The sequence below is a fragment of the Leucoraja erinacea genome, unplaced genomic scaffold, assembly GCF_028641065.1.
Source record: "Leucoraja erinacea ecotype New England unplaced genomic scaffold, Leri_hhj_1 Leri_196S, whole genome shotgun sequence".
Lineage (NCBI taxonomy): Eukaryota > Metazoa > Chordata > Chondrichthyes > Rajiformes > Rajidae > Leucoraja > Leucoraja erinaceus.
The window spans coordinates 12,202-34,433 of NW_026576097.1; the positions used below are offsets into that span (position 1 = coordinate 12,202).

The following is a 22,232-nucleotide window of genomic DNA, read 5'->3' on the forward strand; positions in this document are numbered from 1 at the left end:
TTACTCTGGGTAAACTAAACTCCCACAAAAAACTTAAGTTAGGTTAATTATTTTTATTGTAAATTGTCCCTAATGCAGGTAGGGGCTGTTAATGTGTGTTTCTATGAAAGGGGACTCGGTTGCCGAAGGACTTTCCATGTGATTACGCTCCCTAAACTTGTTCTTTCCTATTTTTAGATTGTTCAGAATGCAGGTTATGGCTAAAAAGTGTTTCTATGAAAGGGAAGTTGCACTTTCAAGGATTAGCATGCAAAGGAAGTAATTGACCAGTGTTGAGGTGAAGTCTGAATGCTCAGATACCTGAAACATTAAAGCAATTTCTCTCTCCATTGAGTAATTCTGCACTTTCTATTTTATTTCAGAATTTCAGTGCCTGATGTGTTTTGATTATCAATTAATTACATTGTGTTGGTGCTGTGATGAAAGTTAATTTTGACAACAAAATTTTACAAATGTTTGATTGACTCAAATGTAACATTCAAAGGCCACTGGGCTGATTTATTCTCAAAAATACATGGAAGATTTACAAATATTGGATGAGCAAATGGAAGCACGTCCTTAAATGGACATCCTGGCAGACCTTAACCAGCCGTTACACTGCTGTGGTTAGATCTTAATCACATCTGAATCATCCTGTAATTAGTAGAGCACTATACAAACCAGAGTATAAAAGCTACAAGGAAAATCCAGGAAACAGAAGTGTCCTGAATATCCTTCAGTTGAGAAGAGAAAGATGAAGTATTTTTGGTCTCCAGTTTTATTTGTTTTAGTTCATGTAACATGTACTTCTGCTATTCCGCAACTTTTCGAAGCTGAGAAATATGAGAAGGATCGGCAGTTGGCTGAGGTACTGTACAGAATGCAAGTAACAATATGCTGTGAAATACATTTTCTAGTATAATTTTATTTTTCCTAATAGGTAAAGGCAACATTAACAATGCTAAAACTTTTGTTTTGAAGACTTACCTGAAGCAATTCTACAAGCTTGAAGATCACTCAACACAAATCATGGGAAAGTTCAAAACCTACAGAGCATCAGGTTTATTATCAGAGAAGATTAGGGAAATGCAAGACTATTTTGGCCTCAGGGTAACTGGCTCTCTAGATGCTGAAACTCTGGGAGTCATGGAAAAGCCTCGATGTGGAGTTCCTGACGTTGCTGAATATAATCACTTCCCAAGAAAACTGAAATGGAAACAGAATAAGTTAACATACAGGTAATCTTCTGCACAGTACATCTCAACAACAATTCAGTGTTTGGTTGGGCTAAACACTGTTAGTAGGATAACAGTATACAATTGTATTGGTACTCCATTCATCTTAGAAATTTAGGTGATTAACTGAGAAGTCTTAAACTGAAAATTTACAGAATGTTTTGATTGATTCAAATTGATTTACAGTTTTCATTGTGGAAACAGCATCACACCCTTAGTTTGCTTGTAATTTTAAAGAACTTGTGAATTAATGTACCAGTTGAATATTGAGCTTATTATAGATAATTGGGCTTGTAATTATGTTTAGATAATCTACAAATGGCAAAATAATTAATAATGGAATGCCATTCAATATGTTTAGAAAGGGATTATTTTAAACTGTGTAGAAAGGAGTTGCAGATGTTGGCATAAATCGAAGAAAGACACAAAGTGCTGGAGTAACAAAGGATCATGCGGCATTCCGGTAGTTTTATTCATGGCAATATATGTTATATCCAGAGATTTAAAAAAAATTCAAGTCCGTTTTCAATCTCTGTAATTCAATCATTTAAAAATTAAAATTCTACATCTTTCCCCTGTTTGAGCTTGTTTAATTATTCAATTTAATGCTCCTTCTCTTTTATTTCTGTTTGTTTTTCAATCTTTCAATCATGTTGTTGAAGAATATAGATGTTATATCCTTATATTCCCTATGGCTTAAGATACTCTATTTGTCAAACCCAGCCTAAGGTTCCAACAATTTGTGGCACAAGAAATCTTTGTTGAAGAGAACAGGATGAGTTTATCTGGTGGCATACTATACGCTGAGAAAAGTCCTACTCCAGTAAGCTTTGATCAATTGTATTCAGTACAAATTCTTACTTTGTACTTTCTTTATTAAAGAATTCTAAACTATACGCCGGATCTTTCACATGATGAGGTGCACATGGCAATAGAGAAAGCTTTGAAGGTTTGGAGTGATGTCACGCCTTTGGAATTCAGCAGAATTAATGAGGGACAAGCTGATATCATGATCACATTTGGGGCTAGAGGTATGAACAGATTTATTTTAAGTTGTTGCTTTTTTAGTATAAATGTTGATGTCCAAAGTCCTTTAGACTTTACTTTTAATACCTTGGTCTTTAGAGATACAGCAAGGAAACAGGGCCTTCAGCCCTTGCTGACCAACGATCACTGTATACTATTACTATCCTACACACTAGGGACAATTTACAATTTGACCAATTTACAAATTAACCCAAACACCTGTACATTTTTGGAGTGTGGGAGGAAACAGAAGCACCTGGAGAAAACCCACGTGGTCAAGGGGAGAAAGTACAAACTTTGTACGGACAGCATCCGTAGGCAGGATCGATCCCGGGTCTAAAGCGCTGTAAGGCAGCAACTCTGCCGCTATGCCATTGTGCCGCCCAAACTAATAGAACTTTTTTGAGGAAATACAATATGCACAAGCAAAGCAAATAATTAAAATGCTTCAAAAAGGTATCATGATCCGATGAATATTTCAAGTTGTAGACTGTTCACAATCATGATAGTGGAAGGAAACACAGACATTATTATTATTTATGTTCACAACCCTCCACACACACACAAATAGTTTTATGTTACTGAATATTGCAGTGACCTTAAGATTGAGATCTCCAGTGAGATGCCCTGATAGTTCCGGTAGGACATGCGCAGCATGATCAAGAGGTCTCACTTCCTATGGAACAGGAAGCTGGCTGTGAGGATTTTAATGTGTTTAAAACATATCCTTATGTGATTGGTGGGGAGATAATGAGAGAAGTTTTTTAAAAAAAAAATTTGTTTAACTCATCATTTCTAACATTTTGCATACAGCCATTCACAGCTTCCAAAATTGTTTCTTCATGCATTTTTTGCATTATTTCCAGAACATGGAGACTATTATCCATTTGATGGACCAAATAGCATACTGGCCCATGCTTTTCCTCCAGGTGAAGGTATTGGAGGGGACACTCACTTTGATGAAGATGAAGACTGGACAATGGGATCTAATGGTAAAACAATTCACTAATATTATTAACATAATAATCATTGGTAAAAATGGGCTTTGACCAATAAGGTTTTTTTCTGTAAAAGTGCAGCTAAGTTGTTAGCTAGTAAAATTAATCTTTAAAAAAATATTTTCCTTGGAATTCTTGATGTAAACTATTTTTTTTTCTGGTGGAGATTTAATTACAAAGAATCATTTTATTCATCGTCGCTCTGAAATATAATTAGATTGTAAGTTGTTAAAGCTCCTCACTATGAACAAACTAATTCAACCCATTAACAGATAACATGTACTAATACACATTTTCAGCATGTCTGAGGAAAAAAATAAAGATTCTATGAAACTTATTACTGCTATATTCCATGCTGTTAATACTTCATTGTTTGGACATTGATTGATAATCATTTAAAATATCCATCAGAGAGGATTTTAAATTTGCCATCTTGTAATCCTTTTACCTTAGGGTACAATCTTTTTATTGTGGCTGCCCATGAATTTGGCCATGCATTGGGACTGGCTCACTCTCAAGATCCCGGTGCATTAATGTACCCAATGTACGTATACACATCGATGAAAGAGTTCCGTCTCGCGCGTGATGACGTTAATGGAATCCAAGCTCTATATGGTAAGTTTAAGTATCAAATAAATGCTGAACTATTCCTGCCTTAGTAATCAGTGATGATGCAGATAGTTTAAGCACTGTTTAGTTTTGTTTATTATCATGTGTACGAGGTACAGTGAAAAGCTTCTGGTACACTGCCAGTGTAATGAATATGCTTTGATAGTTCTTTGTCCAGAATACAAAAAATTGCCATAAAATAACATTTTAAAGTTTGAATGTGTTGTGTCTCACCTTTAAGTATTGGGCCTTTGAATTAAATGCAAATTAGAACATTCGGGAGTTTCAGTGTTTGTACCTTTATCAGCTACGTAGATCGCGTAATGGAGGTCAGGAAGAAATATCTACAGTTTATTGTACTGACCAGGTGATGAGTGGTCTTTGTAATTGTGGACATCAAAGTTAATTGTGGTACTAAGTAGAAGGACACAATCATGCACACTCTTGTAATAAAGGAGGAGTATCTCAAATGGCCAAGAGATGATGGCATGGGTACTTGTATAAGCCCAAATGTCCATTAATCCAGTTAATCAAGATTGGAAGCAATAAACCAGTGTGTTTTACAATTATACTTCCCTGATTTAATGATGTTATTCAGTACTACTTAAGCTGTTGACTATTGTTTCCCATGCTTTCTTCACAGCCTGCTGTACCTGCATATTCCACATTATTTACAATATGTTTATTTACTTTTCACAAGGTTCATCAAATGAGGTGCATCCACCACCAGCAGAAACGCCTGATGTCTGTGATCCTTACTTGTATTTTGATGCTGTTGCTAGTCTTCGTGGAGAGACATTATATTTTAAGGACCGGTATGAAATTTGCAAAATATCTGAGAACAGTGCTTTTAATAACATTAATATAGGACTGCACCCTGCCTCATACAAGATCTGTTCAGTAGCCTGATGGAAATGAGGAAGAAGCTGTTCCTGAATCTGGTGGTATATGCTTTCAGACTTATGTATCTTCTGCCTGATGGGAGAGGGGAATAAAGGGAATGATGGGGTGAAAAGGACATTTTCTCAAGGCAGTGTGAAATGTAGGTGAAGTCGAAGTGGGGAGACTGATCTGTGCGATGAACTGGGCTACATCCACCACTGTCTTTAATTTCTTGCCGTTATGGGCAGGGCAGTTGCCAAACCTAGCTGTGATGCATCCTAACAGGATGCTTTCTAAGATGCAACTGTAGAATCCGGGAAGTGTCCATGACCTTTCTTTGTCATCTGGAGAATAAAAGCATTGGTGTGCTTTCTTGACCGTAGCTTCATTGTGGGTGGTTGATCCAGGACAAATTGTCAGTGACATTTATGCATAGGAACTTGAAGCTGTTGACCATTTCCATTTTGGTACCATTGATGCTGATTGGGGTGTCTACTCCACCTCATATCTTGAGTCGGTAACTAGGTAGACTAGTCAATAACTATTTTGTGGAAGTAGGTGCCGATTCAAATCAGGGTAAAGAAGGTTGGTGGACAGTACGGGCCGCTTCTGTTCCAGTTCTTCTTATGCTCAACAGAAGAAGCAATGAAAACCGGTCCAGCCTTATTATCCTGGGGCAGTGAATGGGGACAGGGGGAAATGACAGGCTGACTACTATAACCTGACAACTTCTCAGAGACCTCTGCACCCAGGGAACTGTTTTTTTAATTGTATTTGATTTTGTAATGTAGAAATGATATTCATTTATGGAATGCATCACTTACCAGTTTTAATATCAGTATGTCAAGTAGTTAAAATAATATATTATTTGAAATGATTTGTCGATGTTATGTTAAATAAACAGTCAAATATAACATATATGGAGGAACATGCCAATCTTGTATTTCTCATTTGGGCTACTTACACATTCTGATCATTTTTTGTTATTTTACTAGGTTTTTCTGGAGGAGATATTCACATGAATCTACTAGTGAGCTTGTTTTAATTAAATCATTTTGGCCAGAGCTTCCTGCCAGGATTCATGCTGCGTACGAAAATCAGAAAAATGGTTTACTCATTGTTATTAAAGGTGAGCCCTGTTTCTTTTCCTTACTGAGGACAGTGTTAAGGACAGTGAACTATCAATAAACAGAGGCATCATAAGTACTTTTGCAGAATTGCCTGATTTGCAAAAAGCCATCAGCGAGAGAGCACACAGTCAGGGGAGGCTTGGGAACTGGTGACTGTCTTCCATCCTAATGAGAAGCTGCCCTCTGGAGGAGTTATTTAAAAGGGAAAACTTTTGCTGATATGCAGATACCAACATGTGTCCTGTAATCCAATAGGAATGAAATACTGGGCCATCGAAGGCTACAACATCATGCCGGGATATCCAAAGTCCATCTACAAATTTGGTATTCCAAAATACATCAGGAAAATAGATGCCACTGTTCATATTGAAAAGACTTCAAAGACATTATTCTTTGCAAGAGGCCAATACTGGAGGTAATGGTTTGTTGTATAAAAAAAAAATAATGCAAATATTTTAGCCTGAATGTAGCATTACCTGGCACCTGTCTTTGTCTATTGTTACTATTGTTACACACCTGTTATGTAGCTCAATTCTGTGATTTTTGTTTTTCAAGATTATGTAGAGTCCAGTGTCTAGATGTTTTGTTTGATAGTGCATCCCTTCACTTATCTTTTTGTCCTTTAGCTATGATGAAGTGAAACAGAGGATGGATGAAGGTTACCCACGACGGATGGTGGATGACTGGCCAGGAGTCCCTTCCAAGCTGGATGCAGCAATTGAACATAATGGTAAATTTAGACATAAATATTATTTTCATACATTGAGATTTTGAAGTGTTGGTGTTTTTTTTTAAATTTCAGTTACAAAGGCTGCATTTGACCACCTCTGCAATGAAAATCTACACCTGTCAAAGTGGTGAAATGATGAGCCAGGCACCTACATCTACATTGAATTCAAATGTTCACAGATCAATATTTTTAGTTAAAGAAACATTGCACTCAGCTTCTTCAACATCACTTAATTAATCTTTAAACTTCCAGAGTAACCCCTGGTCTATACAGTGATGTGACTTAAGCAGAGCAGTATTGGGGTCAGTGCAATTCAATTGGATTCTGATTTATGGGCAAACATGTCATATATTCATATAGGTAGATACAAGGAAGTGCAGTTGCTGGTTTACAAAAAAAGGCACAAAGTACTGGAGTAACTACGCAAATGATGCAAATGATTGAATGAAACACTGAGTTTCTCCAGCATTATTGTCTCCCTTCGATTTTTCCAGCATCTTAAACAAATAGCCATTCATGTCACTTCTTTGGTGTTTCTTAACATCATGGCTCAGGTGAAACCCTCCACATTTACTTGCCATTTCTGATTAATCTCTGCTGATTTTATTGCCCCTCCTACTTTGATGTCATCTTCAAATTCAAGCATTGCACTGTTTCTAAAACAAAGTTATAATGCAAATTTGAAACCATATTTCTTTCAACACCAAAGGTCCAAGCACATCACACAGAGACACCCCATACTACTCTTTTCAGTTAGTATCTTTCATAACTTATACAGATTTTCTAAGATGCATCAGGACCAAAATATATTTTGTTAAAAATGTGAATGCAGAAATACAAATGCATATCTGGAGAACATTGTTTGAAACTGATTGTGTGACCTCACTTGAATGTTATCTTTTATATGTTTTGCAGGATATATTTACTTCTTCTTTAAATCATCTCAGTTCATCTTCAACACAAGTGAGCAACGTGTCTTTGCAATACAAAGAATCAATTCACTATTGGGATGTTAAATTCCTCGACTTATCAAGCTGTGTCAAATAATCTAATTCGAGCATCTTTGCAAGAGGCGATTTATTGGGTCTGCACTAGTATAAAATCGAACAACCAACCAGAATATAATTTAAAATGCCTCGCCGTGTAGCCTACTTGTACAACATAAATTAAAAACTGATAATCTGGCACCCTTGGGATATTGGTGGAGTGGACCCGCAGATTTTCTGAATTATTACGACGTTACCCCTACTAATAACCCCACACAATTTTATTTCACATTTTCTTTTGAACATGTGATACTGTAGCATAACACATTTTTCCAGTGAATATAATAAGTTTAACGTGTTAAACAGAGTTCTGGTGAGTTCAGCTCATCTGTTTCAAATGGATAACCAGGTTTAGTGTAACGATGAGTGATCCTGAAGTTGAATCATCAGGAGATCTGAAAACATGGATACCAAATTATCAGTGTTTTACTTTGGTGTTGTGTTGAAAAAAGAATACAAATCTAGTTTACATCATAACTGTTTGAATAGAAACAGAAAATAGTTGCAGGAGTAGGCCATTCATCCCTTCGAGCCAGCACCGCCATTCAATATGATCATGGCTTTTCATCCAAAATCAGTACTCCATTCCAGCTTTTACTCTATATCACTTGATTCCCTTAGCCCTAAGAGCTAAATCTAACTCTCTCTTGAAAACATCCAGTGAATTGGCCTCCACTGCCTTCTGTGGCAGAGAATTCCACAGATTCACGGATTATATGTACGTAGTCACAGATGATCCATGTTCTAATATATTTGAATGTATTATAAAATGCAATAAATTTGTATATACCTTTATAATGTGGTAAAAACTTTTTTCCTTATCTCAGTCCTAAATGGCCTACCCCTTATTCTTAAACTGAATAATCCTGTATTATTCCTTTACCTATTTATCATTTTTTATTGTACATTTATTTTCTCATTGAGACTTGAAAAGATCATCAACACATTTATCTCCTCCCGCCTCGATTACTGCAACTCCCTTTACACTGGAATCAGCCAATCTTCCCTGTCCCGCCTGCAACTGGCCAAAACGGCGCAGCGAGACTCCTGACGGGCACCCGAAAAAGGGACCACATCACCCCGATTCTGGCCTCTCTCCACTGGCTCCCTGTGCGGTTCCAAATAAATTTCAAGATCCTTCTTTATGTTTACAAAGCCCTTAACGGGCTTGCCCCCACCTACATCAAAAGTCTGCTTACCCACCACACCACCTCCAGGTCCCTCAGATCGGCCGACTTCGTGTTACTGAACATCCCGCGGTCTCGGCATAAGGTCAGGGGCGACCGCGCTTTTGCGGTTGCAACTCCTAGACTGTGGAACAGCATCCCTCTTCCCATCAGAACTGCCCTCTCCATTGACTCTTTTAATTCAAGACTCATCTTTACTCTCAAGCCTTTCTTGATGTCCTCTGAGAGAGGGCTATATGTATGTATTTATGTATGTACTTAATCTATGAACCACTGTTGTATAACGTTAGTACCTCCACCAAAGTAAAGCACTTTGGTCAACGAGCGTTCTTTTATAAATGTGCTATAGAAATAAAAGTGACTTGACTTGACTGTCATGTTAAATATTTATTTAGAACTTTAATATTTATATTCTGATACTTGAAAGGATTGTGTTGCTTATATTTTGTGAGTTATTTTATTCAGTAATAATAAGTATTATGGAGGCAAACAAGGCTAAATTCATTTTGTCAGCCTAGCATTGAAAACTGAGATTTAATATCGAAAAAAAGTGGTGGAACAAAGGAAACTGAGCCCCATATTTTTTCATCTATTATATTGTAAGCAACCGAAAATGGTATGTAATTTTATTTCTTTACAGATATTAATGTACTTAGTCACATATGATCCATGTTCTAATATATTTGAATGTATTACAAAATGCAATAAATTTGAATATACCTTTATAATATGAACAATCTTTGGTTTGTCATTGGTTTTCACATTGCTTTTTACCAGTCCCTTGATTCCACAGGGACCTAGAAACCACCTATTTCTATTCTTTTTTCTATGTTCTATTTTCTACGTACACTAATGATGTCATCACAAGATAGTGTGATTGCAGAAAATGCAGGAGGAGGGTACCAAAGAAGAGTTCCTGAGGAGCCTTAGGTCCCACCCTTGTCTTGTTAAGGTTCATTTTCTTAAGTTGGGTAAAACCAATACAGGCTTTAATGATCATTTAGCTAGAGAGTGCTAGGAGATACAAGGTCAAGCATATAGCAGATGCTTAACTCCTCCCAGGCCGTCACTCTCAAGAATGAAGACATACAGCATTGTTTTATACTGTTTTGGAACCATAGTCACATGTTCACACAGAATGGCAGCAATGACGTCTAACATATCAATCACAACTCTACCCATTCAAATCATGCTTGTCACTAATACAATATAATCATACTATGGTTATATCGATCTTAGTTTAGTTACGAAAGTACCCTTAAACAATATCCTTACAGGAAGTTATATATTCTTGAGTGCTTAGAAGAATGAGATGTGATCTCTTTGAGAGATACAAATGTTTTCCAGAACTTGGAAGGGTAGATGCAGGGAATATGTTTTCCCTGAATGGTTTTCCAGAAAGAAAAAAAGGACGAGGCAGAGACAATAGGCTTGTGGGAGAGCTGGGAAGGGGAGGGGAAGGAGGGAGAAAACAAGACTTCTCTACATTGGTGGGACCAAGCGCAGGCTTGGTGATCGCTTCACCCAACACCTCCGCTCAGTTCGCAATAACCAACCTGATCTCCCGGTGGCTCAGCACTTCAACTCCTCCTCCCATTCCGAATCCGACCTTTCTCTCCTGGGCCTCCGCCATTGTCAGAGTGAGTCCCACCGCACATTGGAGGGGCAGCACCTCATATTTTACTTGGGTACTTTACACCCCAGCAGTATGAACATTGACTTCTCCAATTTCAGGTAGTCCTTCCTTTCTCCCTCTTCCCCTCCTTTTCCCAGCTCTCCCACAAGCCTACTGTCACCTCCTCTTCCTTTCCTTTTCCACTTTTCCCACCCCCCTCCACCCCCCCACATCCGTCTGAAGAAGGGTCTCAAACCGAAACGTTGCCTATTCCTTCTCTCCATGGATGCTGCCTCACCCGCTGAGTTTCTCCAGCATTTTTGTCCACCTTCGGCCTATTTCAGTTTCTCGTTCTTACATTCACCATCATGTTGGAAGTCCATGTTTGGGGCAGATCAGTTACTTCCTGATCTCTGTTTAGAGCCAAGCTGCTGGGTGAGATGTTTGCCTCCCTGAAGCTACTCTGTCCATCTCAGCCCAGAGGGTAGACTTTTCATCATATTGCTCACATCACATCACAGCTGCGCAGCTGACAGACGTCTGGACTGACATCTTCAACCTGTCACTTGCCCAAGCAGTTGTCCCCACTTGCCTTAAAGCCACCTCCATCGTGCCAGTGCCAAAACACTCCACTGCGGCAAGCCTCAACGACTTCCGCCCAGTTGCACTTACCCCCATCATCACCAAGTGCTTCGAGAGGCTGGTCCTGGCACACCTCAAAAGCTGCCTACCCCCCACACTGGATGCCTATCAGTTTGCCTACCGCAAGAACAGGAGTACGGAGGATGCCATCTCAACGGCACTTCACTCCGCCCTCTCCCACCTTGACAACAGAGACACTTATGTAAGAATGCTGTTCATCGATTACAGCTCAGCATTCAACACCATTATTCCATCAAAACTGATCACCAAACTCGGTAACCTGGGCATCGACCCCTCCCTCTGCAACTGGATACTGGACTTTCTAACCAACAGACCCCAGTCTGTGAGGTTAGACAAGCACACCTCTTCAACCCTCACCCTGAACACCGGCGTTCCTCAGGGCTGTGTGCTGAGCCCCCTCCTCTACTCCCTCTTCACCTACGACTGCACACCTGTACATGGTACTAACACCATCATCAAGTATGCAGATGATACAACGGTGATTGGCCTCATCAGCAACAACGATGAGCTGGCCTACAGGGAGGAGGTCCAGCACTTAGCAGCATGGTGCGCTGACAACAACCTGGCCCTTAACTCCAAGAAGACCAAGGAGCTCATTGTAGACTTCAGGAAGTCCAGAGGCGGCACGCACACCCTCATCCACATTAACGGGACGGAGGTGGAACGTGTTTCTAGCTTCAGGTTCCTGGGAGTCAACATCTCCGATGACCTCTCTTGGACCCACAATACCTCTACTCTGATCAAGAAGGCTCATCAGCGTCTCTTCTTCCTGAGGAGACTGAAGAAGGTCCATCTGTCTCCTCAGATCCTGGTGAACTTCTACCGCTGCACCATCGAGAGCATCCTTACCAACTGCATCACAGTATGGTATGGCAACTGCTCTGTCTCCGACCGGAAGGCATTGCAGAGGGTGGTGAAAATTGCCCAACGCATCACCGGTTCCACGCTCCCCTCCATTGAGTCTGTCCAAAGCAAGCGCTGTCTGCGGAGGGCGCTCAGCATCGCCAAGGACTGCTCTCACCCCAACCATGGACTGTTTACCCTCCTACCATCCGGGAGGCGCTACAGGTCTCTCCGTTGCCGAACCAGCAGGTCGAGGAACAGCTTCTTTCCGGCGGCTGTCACTCTACTAAACAACGTACCTCGGTGACTGCCAATCACCCCCCCCCCCCCCCGGACACTTATTATTATTATTTATTTATTTTTTTATTTATTCAAATCGTTTGCTATGTCGCTCTTCAAGGGAGATGCTAAATGCATTTCGTTGTCTCTGTACTGTACACTGACAATGACAATTAAAATTGAATCTGAATCTGAATCTGAATCTGATCATTTCCAGGAATGACTGACTATGTGTCCTGCAGTCAGTTACTGGCAGTTGCCATTTAAATGGAAACACGATGATTGAAGTCGCTTATGCAAAGAAATCAAGGAGTTGCTGCCTTTTAAAAATAATATCCTGAATTCTGTTCAATATCTAAGGGAAGAAATTTTCCAAATAAACATGTAAAATTATTGCCTGGCACTACTTTCAAATAATGAAGTTAATGGCACATGTGCTTAACACATATTTGAGTGACTTTGTCATAAGAAAAAAGAATGGCTTTGAGGTAAAGAGATATTAATCATGTAGAAATTAATACATTGCAGTGTGATTGGAAATCGGACTTTACCAGGAATAGCCAGCCTATTCTAGGGTCAAATATGGGCCACTTTGAGGCCCAGGCATCTTGTTGTTTGGTGGATTCAGCCATGTCAAATTATTGTGTGGTCTGAACAGTGCCAACATCTCACTGATTCATGGGCATTCCTTCCCCAGAAATTTGGAATGCAGGTTAAAGACATTAAGCCATTGTATGTTTGGTTAGACTGTGTGAGTAGGCACAGAACTCAACAGTGGTAATATGAATTACTGGGCTTAGAATATCAGAGATGGTTTGATCTGATGCCAGAATTGGAATGGTAGAGTTACCAAAGGCACATTCCCTGGATGTGGCCCGAATGGAAAGAAGAGTGTCGGTGGAAAAGGTTACAGTACATGTGATGGTTATTGGGTCGGTACCATGAATGAGAATCTAGCGAAAGATAAAAGAAAAATACAAAATAAAATGGCAAAGAGGGAATGCGAAAATAGGCTGGCAGCTGCCATAGATGGCACCAAAATGTCTGCTGCTGACATGTTTATAAAGAGAGGCGCTAGGCTCCCTCTCAAGTGTGGAGAGACACAAGGCAAAGGAATCTGGATGCACCAACGCCAAGGCAACTGCAGCTTAAAAAAGTAGCAAAACAGATGGGGCTCCCTGCAAATATTTGGGTGAGGAAAAGATGTGAAAGTTTTTGGAAGGAGTGCAGACAGTCCTTAAATGTTGTATGGATAATTTGCAGATATAATAGTAAGATTAAACGAGAACTTACCAGTTTGAAGTTTGATCTTTATTTTATGAGGAGGAACGTTGAGGGAATACGTGAAAGAAGCCCGCTACGACGCATGCGTGTCATCCTTCAAAGCAGCGGTGTGAGGTCACAGATACACTATAATGACCTAAAATAGAAAGATTATTAAAGAGATACCAGTTTAAGATATGACCATTCGAGGGTGGGAGCGGAGGGCACGTATTCCCTCAACGTTCCTCCTCATAAAATAAAGATCAAACTTCAAACTGGTAAGTTCTCGTTTAATCTTACTATTTTACTTCGGAGTCACGTGAGTGACTACGTGAAAGATTTCAAAGCTCTGTGACCTCATGCCGTGGAAACGAGTCCATGCTTCACAACTGCCTTGGTAGTTTGGGAGAAATTGTTAATGATATTCAAAACATTCATGCCAATTATTTAATGGAAATGATAAATAATATCTAATTAATTCAAATCATAACCCTTGTATTCTTCAGGGATAAATTATCATACAGAACTTAAAATGTTCCCCGAAAACGTTCCCATACTGCTAACTGGTTTGTTATAACATTTCTGAAAACGTTTTCTCCGACAACCATCCTGCAATCCTGAGGATTTGGTCCATGGATACATCAAGGCGTTTTGCTGCGGATGTAGCTGCAGCCCTGGTGAAGTGAGATTTAAATATGTTAGTGTCCACTCCCACCTATCTTAACGCATATTTCAGCCACCGCGAAATGGTCTGAGTTTACACTCTACGGTACGGTTTCTTATAGCTGATTTAACGCCATTTCCTTGCCTCTGATAGCCTTTGTCCTTTCACTGTATAACAAAACGTGCTTCCCTATACAGAGGCGTTTGTCCTCCGGGTAGGCCATCAATTCTATGACCTGCCCCGCTGATCCTGGTCTATTTTGTTTAATAATACGGTCCTGGATCTCAAACCCCCAACTTCCTGCCGCCATAGTGAAGCCATCCAGTCTTACTTTTTGCAATAACTGGACCCTTTGCGCTGTGACTAGCGCCATCAGCATTACCATTTCTTAGTTAGTTTATCCAGATTTAATGCTGTAGCCGGCGACCAATTCCTTAGCAAGGTCAAGACCACACTTACATCCCAGATATAGTTGTATCTTATTTTTGGTGGCTTGGTGTTAACATTGCCTCTTAAAATTTTAACTACCAGAGGATGTGATCCCACAGACTGTCTTTCTGTTCCTTGCCACCAATAACTTGACAATGCACTTCTGGCACTATTCACAGTGCTGTAACTCAGTCCTCCATAGTGCAGGCTGGTGAGAAAACTCTAGCACCGCCAGAACATCCTTATTTCTGTGGTCCAGAAGGTTATTATGGCAGTAATTAGTCCATTTTTAATATGACCTAAATACTGTATTTGTGTAGACCTTCTTTGTGCTGCTGTGATCATGTCCACAGTTCTTTTTGATAGCCCCATGTCCCGTAGCGGTCTTTTAGAGTGTACAACCTACTAAATCAATATTTTCTATGGCATGGATAGCTATCCTGAGTTACTGGATGCACCAGTAACTTAGGACTATGTCTTAAAGTTATACATGGTTCCAGCACCATGTCCTGTACCCCGGAAAACCATAGTTGGGTAAGCCAATCAGGTACTAAGAAATCCCAGATTCCTGTTGAATTTCCCTTAGTACCCAATTGATAAGGTAGAAAAGGAGGAAATACATAAATGAAATCTTCCCCCCCCCCCCCCAGTGCAGTGTGCTTCTGCCTCAGGATCTGGTACCAATGATACATACCTCGGTAACTGGTGATTTAAACCTGGATGCAAATCTAATATCCGGCCTACATACTTTACTGTGATTTCAGCAAATACCGTTATATCCAACATCCATTCAGTACTTTCAATAAATTTTCGTGACCTGGTGTCTGCCACTGAATTAGTATCCCTGGTAGATACGTAGCCGATAACCAAATATTCCTTTGGACACACCATTGCCAAATTGAATTTGCCAATTCATCACAAGATGTTGATATATTTCCACCCATATGACTTATATATGCCACCACCGAGGTATTATCTATCTACCATCTAACATGCTGCAGTTTCATTCCTGAGCAATAAGATTTTAGCCCATGAAATGCACTTAACATTTCTAAGTACTTATACCCTTAGTGTTAAGTAGGTTAGCTTCTTGTATATTCCATCTGCCCCATAGCTCGAGATGGTATCAGTTGTACCCTAACCAATTGCACTGGCATCTGTTTGTAATAGCACAGACGGGTTGTGAATAACTATTGGGTTGGAGCAATACCTAACATTGTGTTCCCACCATTGTAATTATTTTATAGCTTCTATTGTTAGCTCCATTGGCCAAAAATAAATGGCCTCTATTAATTTTGAGCCCATTGAAACTCTGTGGCTTTTCATCTTAGTAAAGTAATTAACATATTAAATGTGTTAATGGTGTCAATTTTGACTTAAGTGGATGGACAATGAATCCCAGCTGTTCAAACAATTGTTTAGTGGCAACCACTGCCTAACATGCCAATTCATAAGTTATTTCCACAATAAGTATATCATCCAACTATGCCATTACTCTATGATTTTGGTGTTGCGGCAATCCCAAAGCTGGTTTAAAATTTTTCCCCTGTTGGATATTGAATAGTAAGCATCTTAAAGATTAATACTTGCCATAAAGTAGCCTGCTGAAAACTAACTCTTTAGCACTGCTAAAAGTATCCATTTTTAAAATGAATATATTGCACAACATTGTGAAGCGTTGATAATCCATAATAATACGGCAACCCCCATCTTTCTTATTTCTAATAAATATGTTTGAGACAAAATCCTGTTGTTCAGGTTTGGTTTATTCCATTACCCTTTTAGTAAGCATGTATATCTGTCCGGTTTATGTTGTACTGGAGGGTTTTGTTTGTGTAGAAAACTCTATCAGATATCCCTTAATACTGCTAAGGATATATCTGTCCATAGTTATATTACACCATGCTTCCAAATGAAGTTGCAATGTCCCTCCAACTTCCGTGCTCCCTATTAATGCTGGAGCCCCAGATTCACCTACCTCCATGGTTATCGGTGGTAACCAAGTTATTTTTCTTGGATACTGGGCCATCGAAGGCTACAACATCATGCCGGGATATCCAAAGTCCATCTACAAATTTGGTATTCCAAAATACATCAGGAAAATAGATGCCACTGTTCATATTGAAAAGACTTCAAAGACATTATTCTTTGCAAGAGGCCAATACTGGAGGTAATGGTTTGTTGTATAAAAAAAAAATAATGCAAATATTTTAGCCTGAATGTAGCATTACCTGGCATCTGTCTTTGTCTATTGTTACTATTGTTACACACCTGTTATGTAGCTCAATTCTGTGATTTTTGTTTTTCAAGATTATGTAGAGTCCAGTGTCTAGATGTTTTGTTTGATAGTGCATCCCTTCACTTATCTTTTTGTCCTTTAGCTATGATGAAGTGAAACAGAGGATGGATGAAGGTTACCCACGACGGATGGTGGATGACTGGCCAGGAGTCCCTTCCAAGCTGGATGCAGCAATTGAACATAATGGTAAATTTAGACATAAATATTATTTTCATACAGTGAGATTTTGAAGTGTTGGTGTTTTTTTTTAAATTTCAGTTACAAAGGCTGCATTTGACCACCTCTGCAATGAAAATCTACACCTGTCAAAGTGGTGAAATGATGAGCCAGGCACCTACATCTACATTGAATTCAAATGTTCACAGATCAATATTTTTAGTTAAAGAAACATTGCACTCAGCTTCTTCAACATCACTTAATTAATCTTTAAACTTCCAGAGTAACCCCTGGTCTATACAGTGATGTGACTTAAGCAGAGCAGTATTGGGGTCAGTGCAATTCAATTGGATTCTGATTTATGGGCAAACATGTCATATATTCATATAGGTAGATACAAGGAAGTGCAGTTGCTGGTTTACAAAAAAAGGCACAAAGTACTGGAGTAACTACGCAAATGATGCAAATGATTGAATGAAACACTGAGTTTCTCCAGCATTATTGTCTCCCTTCGATTTTTCCAGCATCTTAAACAAATAGCCATTCATGTCACTTCTTTGGTGTTTCTTAACATCATGGCTCAGGTGAAACCCTCCACATTTACTTGCCATTTCTGATTAATCTCTGCTGATTTTATTGCCCCTCCTACTTTGATGTCATCTTCAAATTCAAGCATTGCACTGTTTCTAAAACAAAGTTATAATGCAAATTTGAAACCATATTTCTTTCAACACCAAAGGTCCAAGCACATCACACAGAGACACCCCATACTACTCTTTTCAGTTAGTATCTTTCATAACTTATACAGATTTTCTAAGATGCATCAGGACCAAAATATATTTTGTTAAAAATGTGAATGCAGAAATACAAATGCATATCTGGAGAACATTGTTTGAAACTGATTGTGTGACCTCACTTGAATGTTATCTTTTATATGTTTTGCAGGATATATTTACTTCTTCTTTAAATCATCTCAGTTCATCTTCAACACAAGTGAGCAACGTGTCTTTGCAATACAAAGAATCAATTCACTATTGGGATGTTAAATTCCTCGACTTATCAAGCTGTGTCAAATAATCTAATTCGAGCATCTTTGCAAGAGGCGATTTATTGGGTCTGCACTAGTATAAAATCGAACAACCAACCAGAATATAATTAAAAATGCTTCGCCGTGTAGCCTATTTGTACAACATAAATAAAAAACTGATAATCTGGCACCCTTGGGATATTGGTGGAGTGGACCCGCAGATTTTCTGAATTATTAAGACATTACCCCTACTAATAACCCCACACAATTTTATTTCACATTTTCGTTTGAACATGTGATACTGTAGCATAACACATTTTCCAGTGAATATAATAAGTTTAATGTGAGAAAAAGAGTTCTTGTGAGTTCAGCTCATCTGTTTCAAATGGATAACCAGGTTTAGTGTAACGATGAGTGATCCTGAAGTTGAATCATCAGGAGATCTGAAAACTTGGATACCAAATTATCAGTGTTTTACTTTGGTGTTGTGTTGAAAAAAGAATACAAATCTAGTTTACATCATAACTGTTTGAATAGAAACATAAAAACAGAAAATAGTTGCAGGAGTAGGCCATTCATCCCTTCGAGCCAGCACCGCCATTCAATATGATCATGGCTTTTCATCCAAAATCAGTACCCCATTCCAGCTTTTACCCTATATCACTTGATTCCCTTAGCCCTAAGAGCTAAATCTAACTCTCTCTTGAAAACATCCAGTGAATTGGTCTCCACTGCCTTCTGTGGCAGAGAATTCCACAGATTCACGGATTATATGTACGTAGTCACAGATGATCCATGTTCTAATATATTTGAATGTATTATAAAATGCAATAAATTTGTATATACCTTTTTAATGTGGTAAAAACTTTTTTCCTCATCTCAGTCCTAAGTGGCCTACCCCTTATTCTTCCCACCTCGATTACTGCAACGCCCTTTACACTGGAATCTGCCAAACTTCCCTGTTCCGCCTGCAACTGGCCAAAACGGCGCAGCGAGACTCCTGACGGGCAACCGAGAAAGGGACCACATCACCCCGATTCTGGCCTCTCTCCACTGGCTCCCTGTGCGGTTCCAAATAAATTTCAAGATCCTTCTTTATGTTTACAAAGGGCTTGCCCCCACCTACATCAAAAGTCTGCTTACCCACCACACCACCTCCAGGTCCCTCAGATCGGCCGACTTCGTGTTACTGAACATCCCGCGGTCTCGGCATAAGGTCAGGGGCGACCGCGCTTTTGCGGTTGCAACTCCTAGACTGTGGAACAGCATCCCTCTTCCCATCAGAACTGCCCTCTCCATCGACTCTTTTAATTCAAGACTCATCCTTACTCTCAAGCCTTTCTTGACGTCCTCTGAGAGAGGGCTATATGTATGTATTTATGTATGTACTTAATCTATGAACCACTGTTGTATAACGTTAGTACCTCCACCAAAGTAAAGCACTTTGGTCAACGAGCGTTCTTTTATAAATGTGCTATAGAAATAAAAGTGACTTGACTTGACAGTCATGTTAAATATTTATTTAGAACTTTAATATTTATATTCTGATACTTGAAAGGATTGTGTTGCTTATATTTTGTGAGTTATTTTATTCGGTAATAATAAGTATTATGGAGGCAAACAAGGCTAAATTCATTTTGTCAGCCTAGCATTGAAAACTGAGATTTAATATCGAAAAAAAGTGGTGGAACAAAGGAAACTGAGCCCCATATTTTTTCATCTATTGTATTGTAAGCAACTGAAAATGGTATGTAATTTTATTTCTTTACAGATATTATATGTACTTAGTCACATATGATCCATGTTCTAATATATTTGAATGTATTACAAAATGCAATAAATTAGGATATACCTTTATAATATGATCAATCTTTGGTTTGTCATTGGTTTTCACATTGCTTTTTACCAGTCCCTTGATTCCACAGGGACCTAGAAACCACCTATTTCTATTCTTTTTTCTATGTTCTATTTTCTATGTACACTAATGATGTCATCACAAGATAGTGTGATTGCCGAAAATGCAGGAGGAGGGTACCAAAGAAGAGTTCCTGAGGAGCCTTAGGTCCCACCCTTGTCTTGTTAAGGTTCATTTTCTTAAAACAACCAACTTACAATAAGTTGGGTAAAACTAATACAGGCTTTAATGATCATTTAGCTAGAGAGTGCTAGGAGATACAAGGTCAAGCATATAGCAGATGCTTAACTCCTCCCAGGCCATCACTCTCAAGAATGAAGACATACAGCATTGTTTTATACTGTTTTGGAACCATAGTCACAGGTTCATACAGAATGGCAGCAATGATGTCTAACATATCAATCACAGCTCTACCCATTCAAATCATGCTTGTCACTAATACAATATAATCATACTATGGTTATATCGATCTTAGTTTAGTTACGAAACACCAAATAACAGGAAGTTAGTCAAAGGTCTATCATCTGCAGTACCTTCTTAAACAATGTAAGGATCCTTATCAGTTGCCCACAGAAGTTTCTGCTAGTCGAGGATACAGAATTCTTAGGAAGTTCCCAAGCTCCCAAGACTTGTGTTTAAAACCAGCTAGGTGAATAACAAATAATGTGACAGATTTGTGGACTAATTTGGAGTAATCCATCATGACCAATAAAGTAGGAAAGCATGTATTGGGTGAAAATGCTTGGTGTCTTTCTATATAATGTTTTGAATGTTAGCATGCCAAAACAGCAAGCAATTAGGAAGCCAAATATAGTGTTGCCCTTCTTGCAAGAGGATTTCATTACAAGAGCAAAAGGATCTTTTGGTAACAGGTGGAGCACCACCAAGGATCACCTGATTCATTCCAGAGGTAGGTGATTTGTCCTCTGAAGAGGGTTGAAATGAAGTGGGCCATATATTCTTGAGTGCTTAGAAGAATGAGATGTGCTCTCTTTGAGAGAGACAAATGTTTTCCAGAACTTGGAAGGGTAGATGCAGGGAATATGTTTTCCCTGAATGGTTTTCCAGAAAGAAAAAAAGGACGAGGCAGAGACAATAGGCTTGTGGGAGAGCTGGGAAGGGGAGGGGAAGGAGGGAGAAAACAAGACTTCTCTACATTGGTGGGACCAAGCGCAGGCTTGGTGATCGCTTCACCCAACACCTCCGCTCAGTTCGCAATAACCAACCTGATCTCCCGGTGGCTCAGCACTTCAACTCCTCCTCCCATTCCGAATCCGACCTTTCTCTCCTGGGCCTCCGCCATTGTCAGAGTGAGTCCCACCGCACATTGGAGGGGCAGCACCTCATATTTTACTTGGGTACTTTACACCCCAGCAGTATGAACATTGACTTCTCCAATTTCAGGTAGTCCTTCCTTTCTCCCTCTTCCCCTCCTTTTCCCAGCTCTCCCACAAGCCTACTGTCACCTCCTCTTCCTTTCCTTTTCCACTTTTCCCACCCCCCTCCACCCCCCCACATCCGTCTGAAGAAGGGTCTCAAACCGAAACGTTGCCTATTCCTTCTCTCCATGGATGCTGCCTCACCCGCTGAGTTTCTCCAGCATTTTTGTCCACCTTCGGCCTATTTCAGTTTCTCGTTCTTACATTCACCATCATGTTGGAAGTCCATGTTTGGGGCAGATCAGTTACTTCCTGATCTCTGTTTAGAGCCAAGCTGCTGGGTGAGATGTTTGCCTCCCTGAAGCTACTCTGTCCATCTCAGCCCAGAGGGTAGACTTTTCATCATATTGCTCACATCACATCACAGCTGCGCAGCTGACAGACGTCTGGACTGACATCTTCAACCTGTCACTTGCCCAAGCAGTTGTCCCCACTTGCCTTAAAGCCACCTCCATCGTGCCAGTGCCAAAACACTCCACTGCGGCAAGCCTCAACGACTTCCGCCCAGTTGCACTTACCCCCATCATCACCAAGTGCTTCGAGAGGCTGGTCCTGGCACACCTCAAAAGCTGCCTACCCCCCACACTGGATGCCTATCAGTTTGCCTACCGCAAGAACAGGAGTACGGAGGATGCCATCTCAACGGCACTTCACTCCGCCCTCTCCCACCTTGACAACAGAGACACTTATGTAAGAATGCTGTTCATCGATTACAGCTCAGCATTCAACACCATTATTCCATCAAAACTGATCACCAAACTCGGTAACCTGGGCATCGACCCCTCCCTCTGCAACTGGATACTGGACTTTCTAACCAA

At 39.8% G+C, this 22,232-nt stretch overlaps 2 protein-coding genes across 2 annotated transcripts; both read left to right on the plus strand.

The window, feature by feature from the left end:
- Positions 1 to 305: 305 nt before the first annotated feature.
- On the plus strand, positions 306 to 9,519 carry LOC129716256 (collagenase 3-like). The gene is made up of 10 exons (XM_055666129.1): positions 306 to 847; positions 961 to 1,217; positions 2,097 to 2,245; positions 3,107 to 3,232; positions 3,692 to 3,853; positions 4,548 to 4,662; positions 5,725 to 5,858; positions 6,115 to 6,274; positions 6,486 to 6,589; positions 7,505 to 9,519. Exons 1-10 carry the CDS (start codon positions 734 to 736, stop codon positions 7,603 to 7,605), a joined length of 1,422 nt encoding a protein of 473 aa, XP_055522104.1. The 5' UTR covers positions 306 to 733; the 3' UTR covers positions 7,606 to 9,519.
- A 7,085-nt stretch (positions 9,520 to 16,604) lies between these two features.
- LOC129716257 (matrix metalloproteinase-18-like) lies at positions 16,605 to 19,884 on the plus strand. Its single transcript, XM_055666130.1, has 3 exons — positions 16,605 to 16,748; positions 16,960 to 17,063; positions 17,979 to 19,884. The coding sequence occupies exons 1-3, from the start codon at positions 16,624 to 16,626 to the stop codon at positions 18,077 to 18,079; spliced, it is 330 nt and encodes a 109-aa protein (XP_055522105.1). The 5' UTR covers positions 16,605 to 16,623; the 3' UTR covers positions 18,080 to 19,884.
- Positions 19,885 to 22,232: the final 2,348 nt, after the last annotated feature.